Below are 25544 nucleotides of genomic sequence, written 5' to 3' on the forward strand. Positions count from 1 at the left end.
ATTTTTGTGTACAGTTTAATAAAAAAATTACTTCCACAAAGAAAAAAAAAATGTGTTTTTAATTGCACAGTGGGCATCATAATATAGGTGGGCAGCAGTGTTGGGTGGCACACATTTCTATATACCATTAGTAGGCTGCAATTACATTTAGGGGACATATAGTGGTGGGCTGATGCATATACCATTGGCAGGCAGCAAATAACAATTGGGGGGTATACAGTGGTGGGCAGCAGCGTATAACATTTGGGAACCAGCATTTTACATCTAGGGTGCAAACAATGGTGGGCGGCAGCATATAGCATTGCAGGGGGGGGCAGCAAATATGTTCTCACCTTGAAGTGCTGCTGCTTGAGGACAGTAAAGAGGCTTTGCATGTCTCTGGCATGATGAGGCCCAAAGCTTGAGGGGAGATGAAGAAGCCAAAATTCAGGTCGCCAGGAAGTGCAGGGTAGGGATCAGCCTCTCCTCGACAGGTATAGCCATCCACAGTCTGGTATCCTGCCTCCGCATGTAAGGTGTCACCAGACTCAGCAACTCTTGGAAGGTGGCGTCATCCATGCTTAGGAAGTTGCAGTAGTCAGGATTATTCTTGTGGATCTCCATAAACAGTGGCATGTGTGAGAGAGAGAATCCCTCTGCATCAGCCACTTCTTAGTCCAGCATGAGTGAATCCTTCTCCTATTCTAGGCCCTCTCCCTATCAGCTTAGAAACATAGAAACATAGAATTTGACGGCAGATAAGAACCACTTGGCCCATCTAGTCTGCCCCTTTTTTATACATGCTCCCATTGGGCGAAATAATCAGGCGCCATGGCCTGGTCTACCACTGCTATGCAGATGATACACAACTGTACTTGTCCTTTGCTCCGGGCACTGATAACCCAGTAGCAACCCTGAATGGCTGTCTAGCTGAACTACAGGAGTGGATGAGCGCCAGTTGGCTGCGACTGAACCCGGATAAAACAGAGGTCCTTATGATACGACCGCAACATCAAAGGACAAGACTGCAGCATAGCCAACCAACTGGACTTACACTCGGGGATTCAGAATTACAGACCAGTGATCATGTGCGGAATCTTGGCGTTGTCCTGGATGATGGCTTGACACTTAAACATCAGATATCAGCCACAATCAAATCCTCATTCTTTCACCTGAGGAACATAGCCAGAATCAAGCACTTAATTCCCTCAGATGATATGCCAAAAGTCATACATGCATTTGTATCATCTCGATTAGACTACTGTAATGCCCTCTACCTTGGTCTACCAGCAAAAGAATTGCAACGCTTACAGCTGGTACAAAACACAGCTGCCAGGCTGTTAACCAACCAGCCCCGTTCCAGCCACATAACACCCATCCTCTACTCCCTTCACTGGCTGCCTGTAAGATGGCGAATCCTCTTCAAGATTGGCTTACTGAGTTTCAAAGCATTACATGACCAAGGCCCAAGGTACCTGAAACAGCTTCTGATCCCATACTGCCCCACTCGATTACTGCGATCTGTAGATGAAGGACTTTTAGCAGTACCTAGAATCTACCGTAATTCATCTGGGGGTCGAGCTTTTAGTCATGCGGCTCCGACTCTATGGAACTCACTTCCCAGCACAGTGCGAGAGGCCCCAACTATAGAATCCTTCAAAAGTAGACTCAAGACTTTCCTGTTTACTCAAGCATTTCCATAGTGTCTCTTTTAGTATCTTCATGCTTCTGTATTTTATGAAAAATGTACTTCATTATTTTTCTGTACTATATTATGCTGTGTATCTGTTAAGCGCCTTGAGTCCTATTGGAGAAAGAGCGCTATATAAATAAAATTATTATTATTATTATTATTATTTATTTTATCCTTTAGGCAATCTCAACCCTTTTTTAACCTTAATTATTTGTAAGGATATTCATATGCCTGTCCCAAGCATGTTTAAATTGCCCTACAGTCTTAGCCTCTACCACCTCTGATGGGAGGCTATTCCACTTATCCACTACCCTTTCTGTGAAGTAATTTTTCCTTAAATTTCCCCTGAACCTCCCCCCCTCCAGTCTCAATGTATGCCCTCAAGTTCTAATACTTCTTTTCCTTTGAAGAATGTTTCCCTCCTGAACTTTGTTAAGACCCTTGATATATTTGAAAGTTTCTATCATGCCCCCCTTTCCCTTCTCTCCTCCAAACTATACATGTTAAGATCTTTTAGCCTTTCCGGGTAAGTTTTGTGATGTAGGCCATGCACCATTTTAGTTGCCCTTCTTTGTACACTCTCTAATGTATTTATATCCTTCTGGAGATAGGGTCTCCAGAACTGGACACAGTATTCCAGATGGGGCCATACCAATGACCTATACAGTGGCATTATCACTTCTTTTTTCCTGCTACTGATTCCTCTCCCTATGCAACCAAGCATCTGACTTGCCTTTCTCATTGCTTTGTTGCATTGCTTTCCTGCCTTCAAGTCACTTGAAATAGTGACTCCTAAATCTCTTTCCTCCTCAGTAGTTTCCATTATAGTACCCTTGATACTATACTTAGCCTTTGGGTTTTTGAGACCCAAGTGCATGATTTTGCATTTTTTAGCATTAAACTGTAGTTGCCACGTTCTTGACCATAGCTTTAGCATACCATGCCATAACTCGATAGCGAAAGGGATCCATCACAAGAGAAAGTAGACACATTTTGTTCAGGCAAGCCAAAAACAAAGCAGAGCAATCTAGCAATGTAACAGTGTTCAGCAGTTATAAACCTAACCAAACTAGCCGCAGAGCATAAATGCAAGGAGGTAAAATGGCTACCGCTAGTGTAGGACAATTCCTGTACAGCGTTGGTCGTTTGTAAAGTCTGGAATGTTTGAGTGTAGCAAGTTTTGTGTGAACTGGCCAGAGAGGGCGGGGGTAACTGCATAGAATAGTATATGGCGGTTAATTTAAAAGCTTGCATAAAAAGGTATTTCATCAGCCAATGCATTGCAGTTGGAAGATAAAATTACTTGTATGAGGGAGGGCATACCAAAGAGTGGATACAGCCTAAATAAAGTTGTCACTGTGAATGGAAGCAAGTAGAGATGTGCACCGGACATTTTTCGTGTTTTGTGTTTTGGTTTTGGATTCGGTTCCGCGGCCGTGTTTTGGATTCGGACGCGTTTTGGCAAAACCTCCCTGAAATTTTTTTGTCGGATTCGGATGTGTTTTGGATTCGGGTGTTTTTTTTCAAAAACACCCATCAAAAACAGCTTAAATCATAGAATTTGGGGGTAATTTTGATCCTATAGTATTATTAACCTCAATAACCACAATTTCCACTAATTTCCAGTCTATTCTGACCACCTCACAATACTATTTTTAGTTCTAAAAATTGCACGAGGTCGCTGGATGACTAACCAAAGCGACCCAAGAGGGCGGCACAAACACCTGGCCCATCTAGGAGTGGCACTGCAGTGTCAGACAGGATGGCACTTAACAAAATTGGCCCCAAATAGCACATGATGCAAAGAAAAGAGAAAAAGAGGTGCACTGTGGTCGCTGGACGGCTAAGCTAAGCGACACAAACACCTCAATATCACAGGAATTATTTGTTCTAATCAATGGTATTATTGGTCCAAATCACTGGAAGAAAATGACAAAATCACTGGAATTATTCATTCCAATCAATGGTATTATCGGTCCAAATCACTGGAAGAAAATGACAAAATCACAGGAATTATTCGTTCTAATCAATGGTATTATTGGTCCAAATCACTGGAAGAAAATGACAAAATCACTGGAATTATTCGTTCTAATCTATGGTACTATTGGTCCAAATCACTGGAAGAAAATGACAAAATCACTGGAATTATTCGTTCTAATCAATGGTATTATTGGTCCAAATCACTGGAAGAAGACTGACGTTTTCGGGATTATGGAGACAATGTTTTTGAATATAAATCCTAAAGCAGGTGGTGTATTAGAGCAAAAGAGTGCAAGAGACCAGCCATGCAGTTTCTGAAATATTATAACAAAATGTTACTGTATTTCATAAGCACTCATTCCTAACTCTGCTAAGTACTGTTTGGTATACTGTATCAGGCTTCCATGAGGTAGTTGTCCATTATTTCAGCTTCCATTGACCTTTTTGAAAGCGGTAGAAGTTTTCGATTTTTTTTTTTAAATTTTCCCCCATTTTTAATTTTCTCCTGCATAGCCCAGTAAAATGTTGCAATGTTAAGTATTGACTTGTGCCTTCTGGGGGTCCACTTCACCAAACCCAGCCAAATCTCATCCTGATTCCTAACCCTCTGTTCCACGTTCTCTATGTACCCCACGTGTCACCCATGTCTGTCTACCCCTCCCCTTTAGATTGTAAGCTCTCACGAGCAGGGCCCTCTTCCCTCATGTGCTTATATACTGTTGGTCACCAAAATGCTACACTGTAATACTATATATACTGCTCACAAAAATGCCGCACAGATATGGAATGGATACTTGCAGTGACACAGAGCTGCAAGATACAGCAATGGCCTACTGTACAACTATATACTGTTAGTTACCAAAATGTGCACTGTAATACTATACTGCTCACAAAAATGCCGCACAGATATGGAATGGATACTTGCAGTGACACAGGGCTGCAAGATACAGCAATGGCCTACTGTACAACTATATACTGTTAGTCACCAAAATGCTGCACTGTAATACTATATATACTGCTCACAAAAATGCTGCATAGATATGGAATGGATACTTGCAGTGACACAGAGCTGCAAGATACAGCAATGGCCTACTGTACTGTACTGTACTACTATAATTATTATATACTGGTGGTCCCCAGTCCTCACAATGCAGCACACTGATTAGATATTTGCAGCACACTGAGCACAGATATGGAGCGTTTTCAGGCAGAGAACGTAGATATTTTCAGCACACTGAGCACAGATTATTTGCAGCACACTGAGCACAGATATTTGCAGAACACTGAGCACAGATTACGGAGCTTTTCAGGGAGAGAACGCTGCCACGTCCTCTCCGTTCAATCTCCAATGCAAGAGTGAAAATGGCGGCGACGCGCGGCTCTTTATACAGAATACGAATCTCGCGAGAATCCGACAGCGGGATGACGACGTTCGGGCGTGTTCTGGTTAACCGAGCAAGGCGGGAAGATCCGAGGCTACGTCAGACCCGTGTAAAATAGGTGAAGTTCGGGGGGGTTCGGATCCCGAGGAACCGAACCCGCTCATCTCTAGGAGCAAGTAATGACTGTGGATGAGAAATGCTGATCTTGCACAGAGCTGAAGGGAGATGTTTTGAGAGTGAAATATGAAATGTGCGATGGTGTATTTTTTTTTTTAATTTACAGTCTTCTATGTTAGTACAAGTATTTTAGATTGGATTCAGGAACATTCCAGCAGTCAATGTAGGGACTGTCAAAGTGGAGTCCTTTGCAATGGTCAAAGCGGGAGATAATGAGGACATAAATTTACGTTTTTGAGTGAGATAGGTGTGTATTCTAGACATATTTTTTAAATGTATGCAGCAGGATTTGAATACAAATTGAATGAGGGGAACAAAGGATAGTTCTGAGTAAAGGATAACACGTAGCTTCTAAGCATGAGGAGCAGAATTTAATGTTGTACTATTATTATTATTATTATTTTTAACAGAAATGTAGGTATCAGGTGACTACAGGTTGAGTATCCCTTATCCAAAATGCTTGGGACCAGAGGTATTTTGGATATCGGATTTTTCCGTATTTTGGAATAATTGCATACCACAATGAGATATCATGGTGATGGGACCTAAATCTAAGCACATAATGCATTTATGTTACATATACATCTTATACACACAGCCTGAAGGTAATTTTAGCCAATATTTTTTATAACTTTGTGCATTAAACAAAGTGTGTCTACATTCACACAATTCATTTATGTTTCATATACAACTTATACACACAGTCTGAAGGTCATTTAATACAATATTTTTAATAACTTTGGGTAATAAACAAAATTTGTGTACATTGAGCCCTCAGAAAACAAAGGTTTCACTATCTCACTCTCACTCAAAAAAGTCCGTATTTCGGAATATTCCGTATTTCGGAATATTTGGATATGGGATACTCAACCTGTATTGTTAGCTGATGGGATTATTATTAGTCTGATCTTGAAAGGTTGAGTTTTCTGTGGCAAGATGAAATGCAGAAAGACGATCGGCAACACAGATGACACCTCCTGAGAGGACAGGTAAACCTGATTGTCAACTGCATAGTTACAGTATGACATTGAAATCCAAATGAGCTAATCAGTTTTTTTTAAGAGAAGTGTTTTAAAATAAGAGAAAATAATAAGAAAAACAGTGTTATTACGGAATACGGTTACGTGAGCGGCGTGATTGACAATTTTTGGTGATAAAGGATTTTACAGTCACTACTATCTGTGACAAGGATGGCGAGGGGAGCAGAGTTTGGGGGTGCAGAGGCTGCAGATTAGGAGAAGTGCTGACAGGCATGTATGAAAGAGGAGTTTTAAGGATTAGAGACTAGGTGAAAATGGGAATTTAAACTTGTTACGTTAAATCCTACAAAAAAGTCTGTAGAGCAAGCGACAGGGGAGCGTAAGAGGTAAAGTGGCGAAAGAGGAAAGTGAGTTATGCAGCGGTATAGAGAATAGATTGGGGAGGGCAGGAGTAAAGTATGCCGGTGAGGAACAAATTACAGTAATGTAGGTGAGAGATGGCGTCTATCATCATTTTAGAGGCTAACAGGGTAAAACAAGCATGGGAAGTATTTCAGAGGTAGAAGTGGCAGGATGGGTAGAAGGAGTGAATGTGTGAGCTGAATTAGACAGCAGAGAGGGAGATATTGTCAGCAGATAAGGAGCCTCGATAAAGAGTCGACAATGATTTTAGGTTTTGAGAATTATCCTACAATTATTGTCCCTTCCCAAATTGAATAGAACATTTTAGATTAATGCTTCAAACATAAAGGTCCTCATAAAGGCCCACTAGTTGCAGGAAACAGAACAATTCTAGTGATTTAACCGATAGATTTTATACAGCACTAATTTAAAAGGCAACACCAACCTAGTTTTTACAACAAAAAAATAAATATCCAGATATCACTCAGTATTTTGTTAAGGAAAATTGAATGTGGTGGTAACCAGCAGCCAGACCATCAATAGGGGAATGCCAATCGTCAGTGGTGCTAGAAACACAGAAAAAACACAGTATCATGTAATAAAGAAATAATTAATTAATTGTAAAAAGACACTACTCCCAGAAAGAGAAGCAAATAGCACCAAGTACAATAATGAACAATGTAAGTTAATTAGTCATTGCTACATCAATAATAAGTGTAAGGAGGGTATTCAATTGGCCATTATATTTTTTCAGTTTTTTTCGTGATTTTGTTTTCGGGCTATCCAATTAGCCCCCATTTTTTTCACCCCCCAAAAATATCTATTTTCATCCAAATACAAATAGAATCCATGATAAGTTCACAGACCTATGTGCTGTCGCTGCCTAATTTGCAAAAAAACGCCCGATAATAGCTTTGGGGCTAATTGTATAGCCACGGAGATCAAATAGCCTACGGTAAATTATCACAGACAATTTAATCAGGGCTGTCTTTTCGTATTAGCTCAATGGGCAGTTGCCCAAGGGCCCCATGAGTATAAGGACCATAGGCTGATAGCTGAGGGTCCACTTTTTCCAGGGGTACCAGATTTTTAAAATTTGGGCCCTGGGGAACTGCTGAGATCACACTTCAAAGCCAGAGCCGGCCATAGGCATAGGCAAACTAGGCAATTGCCTAGGGCATTTGATATGCCTAGGGGCATCATCAGCTTCTGCTGATTAAAATGATATGCGACATGCCTATATTCTGTATGTAGCATTTCATATGCAGATACAGCCACAGTCTCACACAGTATATTGGCATGCTGCATATCAGTTTAATCAGCAGAAGCTGCTTGTGCATCCTAGCCACATAGTAATGCAAATAAGCTGCATTTTCAAAAAAAAAAGTGCCTGACGTTAGCATTGATGCAAGATTTGTGAGGACACATCTGTATCCAAGCAGAGGCAGAGGTCACAGTGTTAGTGGAAGTGTGAGTGCTGTGTGCATGTGAGAGGGTTGGTTGTGCAGTAGTGTTCAGAATATGTGTAAGGAGCATTATGTGTGTCATGTAAAAATGCATTAATAATGTGCAACATGTGTGTAAAGGGCCACTGTGTGTGTCATTAAGTGTATAAGGGCATTAATAATGTGCGGCTTATGTGTAACAGGGTACTAATGTATGTGTGTCATTATGTGTATAGGGGCACTAATAATGTGCAGCAAATGTGTAGGGGGCACTATGTGTGTCATTATGTGTGTAAGGGCATTAATAATGTGCAGCATTTGTGTAAGGGACATTATGTGTAAAAGGGCATTAATAAAGGTTGTCATAATGTGTAAGGTGCATTATGTTTATAAGGACATTAATGTGTCTCATATGTGTAAGGGGCATTACTGTGTGGAATTGTGTATAAATGCATTACTAATGTGTGGCATTATGTGTATAAGGTGCTCTACTATGTGGCGTTGCAAATAGAAAGGGCACTACTGTGTCGTCTAATGTGAATAAAGAGCAATAAGGTGTGGTGTAATGTGAATAAGGAGCAATTCAGTGTGATGTAATGTGAATAAGGGGCTCTACTGTGAGGAGTAACGTTTATAAGGTAAAGTGATACTACTGTGGGATGTATTATGAATTATGGACACTATCGCAAGATAAAATGTGAATAAAGTTGCAGTACTGTGTGGCGTAATTGGAATTGGGGTTACTATTGTGTGGCCATGTCCCTTCCCAGCAAGAAGATGCCCCTTTTTGGGCTGTGCGTCAAATGTGCGAACTGTTCCTATTTAAAATATAGGGGGTACAAGGACTGCTATGGGTGAGGGGTAATGGTGCTGGGAAAGATGTGCAAGGTCAGAGGCAGAACCAGCGGTGGTGCTAGGGGGCACCAGCCAAAATCTTGCCTAGGGCATCATATTGGTTAGGGCCGGCTCTGTTCAAAGCAGTGGTCCCCATCAAAGCCTGCTAATTGCTCTTCCCAGACAGATAGATCAGGTTCTGTCTGACTTAGAGATTTTCTTATTGGTATACTTCAAAAAGGTGGGACTCTCTCCTTTCAATGGACACTGGCCGCTTGTCTCTACTATGCCCAGAACCAGTGATATCAGCCTTCCAACAGCTGGTCCCTCCTCCAGCTCCACACGCCTCGTATGCAGTTTTATATATTTGTCGGTGGATTGCTCTGGCTCCTGAACTCTGATAGCCAAGTCCCTGGTATCTCCTGAAAGGTGAGACTATCTAGTGTTGTATCTCATGGATGCGAAGTAATCTATTTCCAGGAACCGGCGATAACTGCAGTCAAACAAGCTGCCCTCCCACCGGAAAATTATGAATATTAAGCCCACTCCACTATCCCCTCCCCTGCATATTAAACCTTACCACCCCGAATGCCATGTACTAGGCCCCTTCAGTCAGCCCAATACCGCCTTCTACAGTTTTGTGTTATCCCTCCCGTCCCATCTCCCACCATCTCTGCAGTAAAGGAGTAATTGGCAGAAATTACTGCTCCAGGTCCTACATGCTGAGCAGAATATAGAACACCCCCTACCACCCACGGTATATCAAAGCTGCCGTTGATAGCCCCCCCACCCCTACTGTTAGAGGATGGGTAGGGACCCCAGTGCATTACTTTGCCCAGTGGCCTACATTGCTGTTAAATCAGCCCTGAATTTAATTCTCCCATGTTGAAAATAGTGTCAACAGTGAAGAAATAATCGTAGTCCAGCACATGCAAAATAGTAGTCAATGCCATTAATGTATGCAGCCAAGCGCACACCGATCATCAATAACATTAAAAACACCTGCAGCCTGGTACCATCTCTTCCCCAGGCAAATGATGCACACACACACCCATATGATGTAAAAGAAAACGTGATTTATCAGACCAGACTACCTTTCATCCATTTTCCATGGTACAGTTCTGATGCTCACATACCCAATCTAGGAGCTTTCGGTGGTGGAAAGGGGTCAGCATGGGCACTCTGACTGGTCCTCATATACAGCAAGCTATGATGCACTGTGTGTTCTGACATGTACTAAGGAACGTATAGAATCTGCACAAGATTTGTTTGTTGCAAATTTGAAAAATACGTATCTACCAACTTAGTTGCTAAATTCTTCCATTCGTGAATATAGTTTTCTTGGTGGTGCTCCCAGAACGAAGTACAAGTACAAATAATAATAAAATCTTATTAAATAGTAAATTTAGGTCATATCCAGTTCTTGTATTATATCATTGGTCAAAACAATTGACTGCATTGATCTGAATGTAACTTGTGAAATATCAAATTTCCCTTGTGTTCAATTAATTATTCAATCCGTTTGTACATGAATTCACAGATAATGAGAGGAAAACATATCACTCCTATTAAGGGTTATAGATCAATCTAGATATATCTTAAGTATCGTAAAAATGCTTTAGGAACCTGTATCCTTAAGTCAGTTGTCTAGATTATTTACAATTACTGCAAGTTTTCTCCAGCAACATTCATCAGCCAACCCAAAACACTCTGTGCTTGACCAGCAATGCCGCAGGCAATAGGGGGTTTCTAGCACCTCATTTCGCTGGTTAAATTCAGATCAGAGGGATATGATCAGAAGGGCTAGCCTTTAATCTCCATGCACACAAGCTTTAGGCACCCATGACAGTAACCAGTTGTCTTTCCTTTTGGTAGGTACTAACCACTGCATATTAGGAGCACCCTAGAAGACCTGTAGTTTTGAGATGCTCTGACCCAGTTGTCTACCCATCTCAATTTGGCTCTTATCAAATTTGATCAGATCCTTACACTTTTCCTGCTTAAAACATATCAACTTCAAGAACGGACAGTTCACGTACACCCGAATATATCCCACCTGTCACCTTCACCTGTCAGTGGTTTTAATGTTGGGTGCAGAATATAAAAAGCACTAAGCTGCAGTTTTCAGAGGTTTGCTGCAATCCCCATATGTATGAAGCTCCGGAAAGTGAAACTTTCCAGAGCTTGTATCCGATAGGCAATGCGATCTATAGATGGTGTTGCCTATAGAAGCTTATGGGCTTCTTTTTGCAGAAATCCCTGGAGAGTGATTACAAAGCTGCGTGGTGCAGTGAAATGTGTTTAAGTGACAGATTGCTGCGTTCATCTCTGTACCTTGCCACTTTCTTCCAACACACCTGTTTGGAAACTGGGATAGGTCCATTTTCCACAGCCAAGGCGTTTGAACATCTACTATTGCTATTCTCACCACAGCGCATGTCAGCAGGAGCTGGCTTAGTGTCTGCGGGTTCCCCTGCTAAGGGCACACTGCAGCAGGAGTTGAAGCACGGAGCTGCCAACTTGTATACAATCACGTGGGAAGCTGTTTCTCTGGCTACTACTTCATCTGGCTCTAGGAAGGTGTCCCCCTTTTCTCTGTTCAAAATTTGACTCTTTCTGCTGGCTATATAATCACCTTTTAGCGCTTAGTTGTATACATTAATTAAATTGGCATACTATTTACTGACATGATGTATTTTCTGGATGGAGGTTATTACTTCATTACTGACACTATCTGCAACTTATTCGGATTACTGATGTAGCAATGCCATTTTACTTATATTGTTTATTATTGAGCTTGGTACTATTTGCTATTCTCCATTTCTGGGAGTACAAGTGTTATTTTACTAATAAATGTTCCTTTATTAGAGGATGCTGTGTTTCTAGCACAACCACATTTTTCTTGCAACCATTCTAGTCTTGCCTTTTAAATTATTAGCAACTCACAGTCTATTACAAATAGGCAAAAGGCATCATGGTTGCGCTTTCATTTTGCAATGAGAGAACAATCCTCACTTCTCCCCAATTAAAGGTGTAGATCTGAAATGTAGAAAAAAATATATCAATACTGTCTAGGCAACTATATAACTAATGATATGTATGTATATTTTGCCATACTCTATGCAATCGGTACAAATATATATGTTATGGTAAGAACTTACCATTGATAACGGTATTTCTCCTATGTCCACAGGTTTCCACAGCATAACAATGGAATATGATGGAGCGACAGCGGATTGGCACCAAACGATCACAAGCTTTCAGTCCTCCCAGGATGCAACGGGCTCGTCCATATATCCCTGCCCACTGGCTCAGGCAAATCAGTTGTATTCCAAAGCATTTAGGCAGGAGCATTATGTAGAACCCTATTCAGGCGAGAACAACACATATGCACACCCTTCCATGCAAGAGGGAAGAGTTTAGCGAGTATAAAGATTCTCAAATCAGGTGCGTCAGGGTGGGATCCCTGTGGACATAGGATAAATACCGTTATCAACAGTAAGTTCTTACCATAACGTATATTTCTCTGGCAGGGTCCACAGGTTATCCACAGGATAACAATGGGACTTCCCAAAGCAATTTTTAGTGGTGGGAACGCTCCTGATTGGACAGGAGAACCTTACGCCCGAATTCAGCGTCATGAGAGGCAAAAGTATCCAAGGCATAATGTCTAATGAATGTGTTAATTGAAGACCATGTGGCTGCCTTACATATCTGTTCTGCTGAAGCACCATGTTGTGCTGCCCATGAAGGACCTACCTTACGTGTAGAGTGAGCAGAGACATTAGCCAGAACAGGGAGATCAGCTTGACAATATGCTTCTGAAATAGTCATTCGAAGCCATCTTGCTAGCGTCTGTTTATTAACAGGCCATCCCCTCTTGTGAAATCCGTAGAGAATGAAGAGAGAATCTGTCTTTCTGATGGCACTGGTACGATCCACGTAGATTCTTAATGCACGGACTACGTCCAGCGACGCTTCTCCCGCAGAAAGTCCCGATACCTGAAAAGCCGGGACTACAATTTCTTCGTTAAGGTGAAACTTAGAGACCACCTTAGGAAGATAACCAGACCTAGTTCTGAGAACTGCTTTATCTGGATAAAAAATCAGAAAAGGAGATTTACATGACAGTGCTCCTAAATCTGATACTCTTCTAGCTGATGTCATAGTCAGTAGAAAGAGCACTTTAGCTGTCAACCATTTAAGATCCACTTTATTAAGTGGTTCAAACGGAGCACCCTGAAGGGCTTTGAGGACCAGACTTAAATCCCAAGGTACTGCAGGAGGAACAAAAGGTGGTTGAATGTGCAGCATTCCCTGGAAAAAAGTACGCACATCCTGTAAAGTGGCAATTTTCTTTTGGAACCATACAGTCAATGCTGATACTTGAACTCTCAAGGAAGCCACCTTCAAACCCTTATCCATTCCTTCCTTAGGGAAATCTAAGACTCTGGATACTCTGAAAGATTTTGGATCCATACTTCTTTCACTGCACCAATGAATATAGGCTTGCCATATTCGGTGATAAATGCGAGCTGAGGATGGTTTCCTTGCTCTGAGCATAGTTTGAATCACTTGTTGTGAGAAACCTCGACTTCAGGATAGAGGTTTCAACAGCCACGCCATCAAAGACAGTCGGTCCAAATGCCTGTGATAACAAGGACCCTGCATCAGTATATCTGGACGTTGAGGGAGCAGAATTGGAGCCTCCATCGACATCCTTTGTAGATCTATGTACCAATGCCTTCTGGGCCAAGCCGGAGCTATTAAAATCACGGCACCCTTTGCTTGCTTTATTTTCCTCACCACTCTGGGTAACAGGGAGATTGGAGGAAACAGATATGCCAGATGAAAGTCCCATTTCACTGACAGTGCGTCCACAAGGATCGCTCCGGGGTCCTTTGTTCTTGACCCGTATGCCGGAACTTTGTTGTTCAGACGGGACGCCATGAGATCTACCTCTGGCAACCCCCACTTGTTTACTAGAGTCTGAAAAACTTTCAGGTGTAAAACCCATTCGCTTACTCGAATGGTGTGTCGACTGAGAAAGTCCGCTTCCCAGTTTAGGACTCATGGAACGAACACTGCGGACAATGCTGGAAAGATGGAGTTCTGACCACTTTAGTATGTGACTTTCCTCCTTCATTGCTTTTTTGGATGAGAGTTCCTCCCTGATGGTTGAGGTACGCTACTGCCGTTGCATTGTCCGAATGGATCTGGACTGGCTTTCCTTGCAGAATGTCCTTTGCCTGAATCAGTGCCATGTATATTGCCCGGAGTTCCAACAGGTTTATTGGCAGGCGACTTTCTTCTGTGGTCCATTGTCCCTGGAACCATAATCTTCCGGACACTGCTCCCCAGCCCTGAAGACTGGCATCGGTTGTCAGGATCTCCCAATCGGTCATCCAAAAGGGTCTCCCCTTGTCTAGATGGGATGTCTGTAGCCACCAGGCTAATGACCTTTTTACCTTTACTGGAAGTACCATCATTTGTTTCCTTATTGTCTGATGTACTCCATTACATCTGGTCAGAATCAGATGCTGCAGAGGTCTTGAGTGGAATTGTGCATATTCCACCATGTCGAATGTTGACACAATCAAACCCATCACTCGCATTGCTGCGTGAATTGATATTTTCTGTGTAACAATTCCTGAAACATTAACTGCACATTGGATATCTTTTCCCGAGGTAAAAATATTTTCTGCAGACTTGAATCCAATACAGCCCCCAAGTGAATCATCCGTTGTGACGGAATCAGAGACGACTTTGCCCAATTTATGAGCCATCCGTGTTTCTGTAGACAAGTTATTGTCTGTTGGAGATGGTCCAAGAGCAATTCCTGGGATTGTGCCAGGATTAAAAGATCGTTGAGGTATGGGAAAATTCTTATCCCGTTTACGGAGATAAGATGCCATAACTACCATAATCTTGGTAAATACTCTGGGGGCTGTGGCAAACCCAAAGGGTAAGGCCTGGAACTGAAAATGTTGCTGGAGGATGGCGAACCTGAGAGAACACTGATGGGACAATGCTATAGGAACATGCAGGTAAGCATCCTGTATATCCAGAGATACCATGTAATCCCCTGGTTCCATGGCCAAAACTATGGAGTGTCTCCATGTGGAACCATGGTACCCAAATTTATTTGTTTAACATTTTGAGATTGAGAATTGGCCGGAATGACCCATTTGGCTTCTGAACCAACAATAGGTTGGAGTAAAAACCCTGTCTCCGTTCTGCCAGGGGCACTGAAATAATTACTCCGGACTGAAGCAATTTCTGAACTGCTTCTTGCAGAGCTCTGGCCTTCGCCTCTATATGAGACAGACTGGTGCAGAAAAACTTTCGAGGAGGCTGCTTCTTGAAAGGGAAAACATAACCCAGAGATACCGCTTCTTGCACCCAAGCATCTGTTGCCGACTGCTGCCATATGTGTGCAAACTGAAGAAGTTGGCCCCCTACCCTGGGGTCCCTCAGGTGGAGACCCGCACCATCAGGCTGATGGTTTCTGTTCTGGTTTGGAAGCTGGCCCTCTGGTTGCTTCGTTGCTTTACCAAACTTATTGTACTGGGGCTGCTTAGAATAATTTTTGCCTTTTGTTTTACCTTGCCACCGAAATCCCAAAGTTCTAGGCCTAGGGTTATAACTGGCAGGAAACCTGACCTTCTTGGATTCTGCTTCTGACTCCAGAATATCTGTCAATTCCTTACCAAAGAGAATATTCCCAATAAAAGGCAAAGATTCCAGAACCATTCTGAATCAGCTTTCCATGTACGTAGCCAAATTGCTATGCGAGCAGCTACCGTTAAGGCTGACGCTTTGGAGGCAATAGTACCCATATCCATTGCTGCTGCTTCTAAGAATACCGCAGCCTGCTTCATGTGAGCTATATGGGATTCCTGCTCCCTAGTAGGTGCTGAAAGCCCATTTTCCAGTTCGTCAGCCCACTCAGCTACCGCCTTTGCCATCCAGGCTGAGGCCATAGCTGGCCTTATGACTGCCCCTGACAGAGAAAATATGTTTTTCAAAAACCCATCCACTCTTCTGTCTGTGACATCATTTAATGATGTTGATGGTAAAGGCAATATAGATTTTCGCACTAAGCGACCTTAAGTACCTTAGGAGGCACTTCTCTTTTTAAACAGTCCCCAGTTGGAAAAAGGTAATAGGAATCCCATTTTTTGGGAATTTTATATTTCCTATTAAATGTACCCCAAGCTTCCTCCATAATTTCCGTCAGCTCCTCTGACCCTGGAAACTCAACCCTAACTGTTTAGGGACGTTTAAACACGGGTGCTTTAGTTTTTATTATTGGCTCTGCTGAATCCTCTAGGGACAGAATAGCCTTCATTGCTCCAATTAACTCAGCTATATCCTCTGAGCTGATACCTTCTACCTGTTCTTCATATGGTGAAGTAGAGTATATAGAGCTATCCTCATCTGATGTATTATCTTGTTTAGCCTGCGAATTTGATGATATATTTACCCTTGGTTTATCAGCTTGTTGACTTGTAGAAGCTGTTGGGGCTATACCATAGAAGGGAGCTGCATGTATGGGTTAATAGTGTACCCTATTCCGGAGGCTGAAGCTGTAGGGACTAACCTTTCAGATATACTGTATAAGGTTTGTGCAAACATATCCCAAGGTGGATCTAACTGCCGAGGAACAGGGATCTGCCTTGCAATCTGCTGAAACACAAAACAATTTGCACATAACCCATCATGTGCCAGATGCTGAGAGGATAATCCCACCTTGCAGGATAAACATGTTATGAGTTGTTAATGTAACCTCCTCACCTTTGCCGCTCAGAGACATGATAAATATTCAGCTTTTCACAGTATACTACACAATTTGTGACTGTAATCACTTTACTGTATTTAAAGTGATATCAATCTGACCCCAACCCAAGCACCAGCATTGAGGCTCAGAAGAAACCACTGACAACCATATATAAAGTCAGCAATCACACTAGCAGTCAGTCACATGTTATATATTAGTCACATGTGCATATTATCAACTACGAACACATCTCAAAGTATGTAGGAGTACATTTACTGAATTCTGTTCTATACAGTTATTTAACGTATTCAGACGCATTGCGAAGAAAACCACACTAATGTACACAGACTCACATGCAATAGGCACTAAAGTTAACTATTCATATTGACAAAAGTAGATAGAATTTTAGTGCTGTATAACCCGTACTCCAGTAGAGTGGAATACAGGGAGACTCACCCCACTTCCAGGATCGATCAATACGTTAGCGAACGCTGAGTGGATCCAGACGCTACTAGTGTACACTGCCGCTCCGGGAACTTTTAGCGGACACAGACGCTCAGTGAACGCTAGTGCATGCAGACGCACCGGTCTGCGACCCGGTCTCCTTAGTGTACACAGACGCAGAGGCCTATGCTGCGACCGAGACCCCTCGTGACAGCGTCTGAGACGGAAGTGAGGCAACAGTTCATGGCGGGAGACTCGCGGAAACTGGTCATGAACTGGGGGGAGGGGCGACCAGGAGAGCGTCTGACTCCCCACCGCTGACATCAACCCTAGGGATCCCAGCCTCATACTAATCCTGGTGCCTTATGATCCCTAAGGCCTAGCGCTGGAGCACCCGTGGTGGCGGCGCGCCAGATACTGTTTGGTAGTCTCCTCCCACAGTGCGGCTGTGTCCGTATTCCCCTTCTAAGCGGAATCGATGCCTTACCTTCTCCCCGTGCTCCGGCCACAGCCTGGTAACGTCTGCTGGACCTGCTAGTTATATCCGACACAGACGCCCGTCGAGACAGCACTAGTACCGTGGGTAAGCGTTGTTGCGGCCCGGCAGAGAGTTGTTGGAGTGACTCTTTCCGAAATGTGTGTAAGACGCTGTTAGGGAAGATCACTCAAACACAATGTAGTAGGACTATAAAAATAAAATAAGAAAGCTTAGGGCTGCCAAACACAGCAGCCCTGTGACCATGGTCCGGCTCCTGCCGTATCAAACAAAAACCTGATTTGCCTGAGCCAGTGGGCGGGGATATATGGACGAGCCTGTTGCATCCTGGGAGGACTGAAAGCTTGTGATCGTTTGGTGCCAATCCGCTGTCGCTCCATCATATCCCATTGTGATCCTGTGGATAAACTGTGGACCCTGTCAGAGAAAAATTAGTGTCAACACAGAATCAAAGGTGAGCTGAACGTGGATTTACATACCTTCTTCAATAAGGAGGATTTACAAAAGATTACATTTATCGTGAACTTTGAACTTGGATTATACAAGAATGAAGAATGGAACATTGCAAATTGCTATAACAGCAGTATGTGTCCGTTTACCTGCTGTACATTATCAAGATGGACTCACCTTTGTAGCCCTGTCAGCAAATACAATAAACCTAATAAATATTTCTTTATCACAAATGGGCTACAGAAACAAATAAAGGCAAATTTTTATACAGGCTAAAGAAGTGTACAGTATGTAAGTGGTATTACCTTCAACTCTAAGCTTAGAGTGCTATGGAAAATGCATTTTAAGTTAATACATAATGATAGATAGATAGATAGATAGATAGATAGATAGATAGATAGATAGATAGATATTTCAAACTCCAAATTAACTTTATGGGTGCTACATGCAATAATGCTCATGTCCTCTGGTCAGCAGTACTCTGTTTAGGGCGGGATGTACTAAAGTGAAAAAACTGTAAAAACCCAAATAAAACTCTGTAAATATTGTTTATGGTAGTGGTAAAAAGAAGTGGGCTATATCCTAGATTTCCTACACTGTCTACATACAGGATGTCTATAATTAAAGTTCCTCTATTTCAAGCAGTCTACAGCAAAAACTACTTAAACGTCCCCTGGTGGTTATTTCTTTTCTAATTTTATTTGCCTTTAATTTCTGTCCCTTGGCCTCATTTAGATGTACTGAAAATTTGGTGGCATTCCTATATGTAGTTTTTGCTGTAGACTGCTTGGAATAGGTGAACTTTAATTATAGACACCCTGACTTGTGCCATTCAAAATATCTCACTCTTTTAGTTTTACTTTTATGCAAATAATTAGCAGTTTATATATTTATCCAACCTTTCAAATTCTTAAGCTGGGTACCCACTTCCTTGTCGTGTACCGAATCAATATGTCGGCTCTACATATCAGAACCTGGGTACACATTGAGCGATGTTAGTGAAGGACGGGATGATCTTGTTTCGTCTTTCACTAGCATACTACAGGATGCTAGCGATATCTTCAGGTTGATGCACAGCACATCAAAACTGATGACTACGCTGGTGACCAAGGGAACCAACATATTGGGCATACATAATTGCCAATATGTGCCGTTGTAGGCGATATGCCGGTCAGACACATTAAATTACTCTTGGCAAAAAAGCGCAAAATGTAGCTGGGGCATTTTTATTCCAAACCACTTGTGTTGCAGGAATAAAACAGAACATGGCAGTTTGCATTAACCATGAATTCAGAATTTTATACCAGCAGTGGAATCTGAACAGTCTTCTCCATGTAGCTTTCATCCATGTAGTGATCTTGGCTCCTACATATGCGCTTTCCTACACAGGTTTCTGCATCTTTTTGGTTTTCATTGAGTATATAATCTCTCTCTTCCGAGTGCAACCTTTTTCCTGTACATGCTCTCATCAGCATCTGCCTTTCTTGAGGCCTTTCCTCTGCTGCAACAATATCCTACGAAAACCAAAAAGGGACTTATTTAACAAGCAAAATATTTGCATCATAACAAACCTCAAGGTTGATTGTTGTTATGGTACATCACTGCCATGTGCAACATGTTGCCATACAGAAAAAAAATAGCGCTAAATTGTTCACTTTTGCTATATGATATTACAGATTATATTAAAAAAATACATCATTGTGTGTGTGTATATATATATATATATATATATATATATATATATATATATATATATATATTGTATTACTGTTATAGTAAATACTAATAAAAATGAATAATTAGAAACATTTATCATGAATCCACAAAAACATATTGTAAAAAGGAGTGTTATGATAGACTTACCATTGTTAACTCTCTTTCTGCGAGGTACATTGGTTCCACAGGAAAACATAGGGGTGTAGATTGGATCTTGATCCAAAGGAACCAACAGGCTAAAGCTTTAGGCTGTCCCTGGATGCATTGGGGCCTCTATAAACACGGCCTCAACCAGTCAAATGCAGGAGCAGACAAGAGAGAAGGCAGATGTTAGTCACATAGAACCACATTCTCATGACAGGAAAAGGTACCAGTGACCATAGAAGCTAGGTGCGTCCAGGCTGTGGAACCAATGTAATCGCAGAAAGAGAGTTAACAATGGTAATGCTACTATATCTCTCCTTTTCTGCAGCAGGATACATTGGTTTTCACAGGAAAACATCGGGGATGGTCTAAATCAGTTCCTCAAGGGAGGGGACGCGCCTTAGCGGGCATGACAACCCGGCGTCCAAAAGAAGCATTCTGGGAGGCGGAAGTATCAAAGGCATAGAACCTAATAAACGTGTTCACTGAGGATCACGTAGAAGTCATGCACAATTGTTCTGCGGACGCGCCATGGTGGGCCGCCCAAGAAGGTCCAACAGTCAGAGTAGAATGGGCTTTAATAGCAGCAGGAGCTGGGAGTCCAGCCTGCACATAAGCTTGTGCATTCACCATTCTAATCCATCTGGCCAAAGTTTGCTTATTCGCAGACCAGCCACGTTTGTGGAAACCGAAACAGTACAAAAAGGGAATATAACCTCCTGATAGAGGCAGTCCTCTCCACGTAAATACGAAGAACCCGTACCACATCCAAAGAATGCTCTTTGGAAGATAAGTCTGAAGAGATAAAGGCCGGAACCACAAATCTCTTGGTTAAGGTGAAAAGATGACACAACTTTAGGCAAATAACCTGGTCGAGTTCGTAGAACTGCCCGGTCACTGTGAAAAATTAAATAGGGTGGACGACAGGACAAAGCGCCTAAGTTCGATACCCATCTTGCAGAGGCAATAGCCAGCAAAACCGTGAGCTATTTAAGGTCCGCCAACTCAAGAGGTTCAAATGGAGACTTGCAGAGCCTTTAGTACAACAGTCAAATCCCATGGAGCCACAGGAGGGACATAAAGAGGCTGACTCCTAAGTACGCCCTCAGTGAAAGTTTGAATGTTAGGTATAGACGCAATTTTTCTCTGAAACCATATCGACAAGGAAGAAATGTGAACCTTGAGGGTTTGAGGGTGGCCAGACAAAGACCTAGGTCAAGGCCTTGTTGCAGAAAAGCCAGGATTCTGGACGTTCTGAATTGATATGCATCATAATTCTTATCAGCACACCAGGTGAAGTAAGAATTTCAGACTCTGTAATAAATCTGGGCAAATGCCAGTTTGCAGGCTTTCAACATAGTTTGGATGACTGCCTCAGAGAATCCTTTGGCCCTCAAAAGTGATGTTTCAAGAGCCACACCGTCAAAGCCAGACTGGCCAGGTCTGGGTAAAGACAAGGGCCCTGTACAAAAAGTTCCGGGCGCTGCGGAAGTAGAAGGAGTCTCTCTATCAATAGACCCTGCAGGTCTAAGAACCAATTCCTTCGAGGCCATGCTAGAGCGACTAGACGTAGTATTCCTCCTTTTTTGAACTTCTGTATTACCCTGGGTAGGAGTGACACTGGAGGGAACACCTAGGGCAGCCGAAAGTTCCATGGAATCGCCAGTGCATCTACGAATGCTGTTTGAGGATCCCTGGTCCTTGATCCGAAGATCGGTACCTTGTGATTGTGTCGAGATGCCATGAGGTCTACGTCCGGTAGGCCCCATCTATTCACTAAGAGTTGAAAGAATTCCGGATGAAGACTCCACTCTCCGGCGTGCACGTCCTGGTGACTGAGGAAGTCCACTTCCCAGTTTAAGACACCTGGAATGAACACTGCCGATATGGCTGGCAGATGGCGTTCTGCCCAACAAAGGATTTTTGACACTTCCATCATTGCCATGCAGCTTCAAATGCCACCTTGATGGTTTATGTATGCCACCGTGGTGGCGTTGTCTGACCGTACTTGAACAGGCCTGTTCTGTACCAGAGGCAGTGCGAGAGATAGTGCATTGAACACCGCCCTCAACTCCAGAATGTTTATTGGGAGGAGTGATTCCTCCTTGGTCCAACGACCCTGAAATGAGTGTTGCTCCAACACCGCACACCATCCCCTGAAACTGGCGTCCGTTGTCAGCAGGACCCAGTCAGGAATCCAGAAGGGATGGCCCCTGTTTAATCGCTGGTCCTGTAGCCACCAGGTTAGCGACAGACGAACCTCTGGAGTTAAAGTGTTCATCCGAGATCTTATGCGATGAGGTTTGCCATCCCATTTGGAAAGGCTAACATCTGTAATGGGCGAGAATGAAATTGAGCGTACTCTACCATGTCGAATGCTGACACTATCAGGCCAAGTACTTGCATCGCCAAGTGTATCGACACTCTGGGGCGACAAAGGGAGTATCTTATGTCCTGAAGCTTCAGGACTTTTTCTTGAGACAGAAACAGTCGCTGACTGTGTGTGTCGAGGAGTGCCCCCAGGTGCACCCTGCTCTGAGCTGGGACCAGTGAGGACTTTTTCCAATTGATAAGCCACTTGTGGGCTTGCAGGAAGTTTACCGTCATTTGATGACCGAGGAGGACATCGTGGGAATTTGCCAGAATAAGCAGGTCGTCCAGATACGGCAGGAATCTGATCCCCTGGTGACGGAGATAGGCCGTCATAACAGCCATGACCTTGGTGAAGATCCGAGGAGCCGTGGCAGCTCCAAATGGTAGAGCATAGTACTGATAATTTAGGTTGCCAACAGCAAACCAAAGAAACTGCTGGCGATACATGGCGATAGGTATATGCAGGTATGCATTCTGTATATCCAGGGATACCATATAGTCTCCAGGTTCCAGAGCTAGTACAATTGAGCGCAGTGTTTCCATATGAAACCTGGGCAGTCTCACAAACTTGTTCAGGGATTTGAGGTTGAGTATAGGCCGGAATGACCCATTTGGTTTCAGAACTAGAAACAGGGTTGAGTAATAACCTCTGCATCTCTGGGACTGAGGTACCGGCACAACCACTCCTGTACTCAGGAGAGAACTGACATTTGTTTGCAAAGCTTGCGCCTTTAACGGATCAGAAGGTAGAACCAAAGTGCAAAACGGGCAAGGGGGACGTCTCTTGAAAGAGACAGCGTATCCGTGAGAGACAACTTACAGCACCCATGCGTCTGAAGTGGTCTTTAACAAGACCTGGGTGAACTGTAGAAGTCGGCCTCCCACCCTGGGGTCCTCCAGGGGGAGGCCCGCCCCATCATGCAGTAGGCTTGTCTTGTTTGGAAGCAGGCTCATGGGTTGCCCAGGATTGTTTGGCCTTGGGCATTGTGGTTTTGGGAGCACAAGACTGTCTCGGGTATGCCTGACCTTTTGCTTTCCCTTGAGGACGAAAGGAATGAAAAGAGGTACCTTTTGCCTTCTGTGCAGAAGGATTAGTATTTGGGAGGAAAGCAGTCTTAGCAGCAGCTAACTCAGACACAATTTTATTCAGGTCTACCCTAAGCAAAATGTCCCCAGTAAAGGGGAGTACCTCCAAGGTCTTTTTGGAGTCTAGGTCCACTTTCCATGACCTCAACCACAGAATATGGCGAGGCAGGACAGATGTAGTCGACACCTTGGCTGCCAATGCACACACCTCAGAGGACGCCTCCTGAATGTAATAGGCAGCGGTGGTAATGTGAGACAGGTATTGTCAGAAATATCCTCGGACAGCTATCCTCTAATGCCTGAACCCACACTTCAATACCTATTGCAGCCCAGGAGGCAGCAATGGTGGGCCTATGCACAGCTCCTGTAAGGGAGTAAATATGTTTCAAACATCCCTCCACACGGTTATCTGTCGGTTCCTTCAGTGAGGTGACAGTGGTGACAGGCAGAGTGGATGACACCACAAGGCCGGTGACGTGAAAATCCACCGGTGGTGGATTTTCCCACTTGCTACATAACTCTGCAGGGAGGGGATAGTGAGTAAAGACCCGTTTAAGCAGAGGGAATTTCTTCCCTGGAGTAGACCAGGGTTCCCGTCTGATGTCCACTAAATGGTCAGAATGGAGTAACAGAGTTTCAACCACTTTCTGCCGTTTAAATATATCAGTTTTCTTTGCCGCAGTAGTGGCATCCTCATCATAAGAGATTTGTAGGATTTTCATCCGCAACACCAGATTCAGTGTTTGACAGGACCATATGCTCCCCCTCCTCTTCAGATGAAACATCAGATTAGGTATGTGGACTGTGAGGAGGAAGTAGCCCACTTAGATGTCCTAGAAACACGGGAGTGACCTGGGGTGGATATCGGTCTAACTAAGGACTGATTTAATTGTTGCAGCTGGTTAGATACATTTTCCGCCCAAGGCGGATTAACCATAGGGACAATATGTGGCACAGGTGGTCCTATAGGGGACGTAAGGCATTCTACCAGAGGACCCAGTAGGTTAGTGAATGCAGCCCAGGGTGGCTCCTGAGTAGACCCAGGAGCTGTCCCCAGTAAAGCTGCCCCACTTCCATCCAAGGATTGCTGCTCGGACGCCCCACTTCCGGTATCGGTCTCTGCAGAGTCATATAGTCACGAGGCTGTATCCAGAGATCATGATAGACTATTTCTTAAGTGGATATTCTCTTTGATATGGATTGCTGGCGGCCATTTTCATGGGGACCAAAACTGCAGACAGACAGTTTTGGTTTGGTTTCTTATATATGCAGCTCATGTAAAAAGAATAAATAAAGAAAGTGCATTTAATATTTCTTATATGATTATAATGATAAATTCATATAACGAATTTCATGGGAAATATAGGTTATGCTGTAATATATAATCAGTAGTTTATATTTATAAACACCGGCTACAAATGGGCTATTCCCCAATCATTCTGCATGGAGACCTAACTTTAAAGAAACGGACTTTTACCAAGTTCTATTTATACGAGATATTAAAAAGATAAATAATTAGTGTAGATTCTCTGCAAGAGGTGGAATTATTAGTGTAGTGATAGATTATACACAAGTGTATTTCCTGTGATATAATAGTGCCCGTTAGTGTGATAATGAAATATGATAATAGACTAATAAAGGAAATAAAGGAAGAAATAAGAAGAGGATAATAAAATGTGACTAATGCCTTCATCACAACGTTTAATCACCATGAGAACCAGATCAAGTCTTCACTCAGGAACCACTGGGGAATACTGCTCATGGACCCCATCTTGAAAGAGATCCTCCCGGAAAAACCTGAGATTATATTCCACAAATCCAAAAATCGAAAGGATCTTCTCGCACCAAGTATGTTTCGGAATCCCGACCGCCGGCATACCGACAGCTGGGCGAGCGCAAATGAGCCCCTTGCGGGCTCACTGCGCTCACCACGCTGCGGGCACGGTGGTGCGCTACGCGCGCCACGCTATCTATTCCTCCCTCCAGGGGGGTCGTGGACCCCCAAGAGGGAGAAAAGCTGTCGGTATGCTGGCGGTCGGGATTCCGGCACTGGTATGCTGGTCGTCAGGAGCCTGGCCGCCGGCAACCTGATGACCAACCCCATCAGTTACATTTACTATTCTAAGTCTAAAATTACTCATTTTATTTAGTAATTGTTTTTCAACAGGAAATTATGTCATAAT

General features: G+C 43.2%; 1 protein-coding gene across 1 annotated transcript in view; it reads right to left on the bottom strand.

Moving 5' to 3' along the window:
* LOC135042967 (uncharacterized) overlaps positions 1–25544 on the bottom strand; it is a 490494-nt gene that overhangs the window by 96354 nt on the left and 368596 nt on the right. Inside the window, exon 7 of the mRNA XM_063955072.1 lies at positions 19347–19556. Coding sequence (XP_063811142.1) covers positions 19347–19556 — 210 coding nt within the window. The remainder of the gene's footprint in view (positions 1–19346; positions 19557–25544) is intronic.

The sequence above is a fragment of the Pseudophryne corroboree genome, chromosome 2 (genome assembly GCF_028390025.1).
Source record: "Pseudophryne corroboree isolate aPseCor3 chromosome 2, aPseCor3.hap2, whole genome shotgun sequence".
NCBI lineage: Eukaryota > Metazoa > Chordata > Amphibia > Anura > Myobatrachidae > Pseudophryne > Pseudophryne corroboree.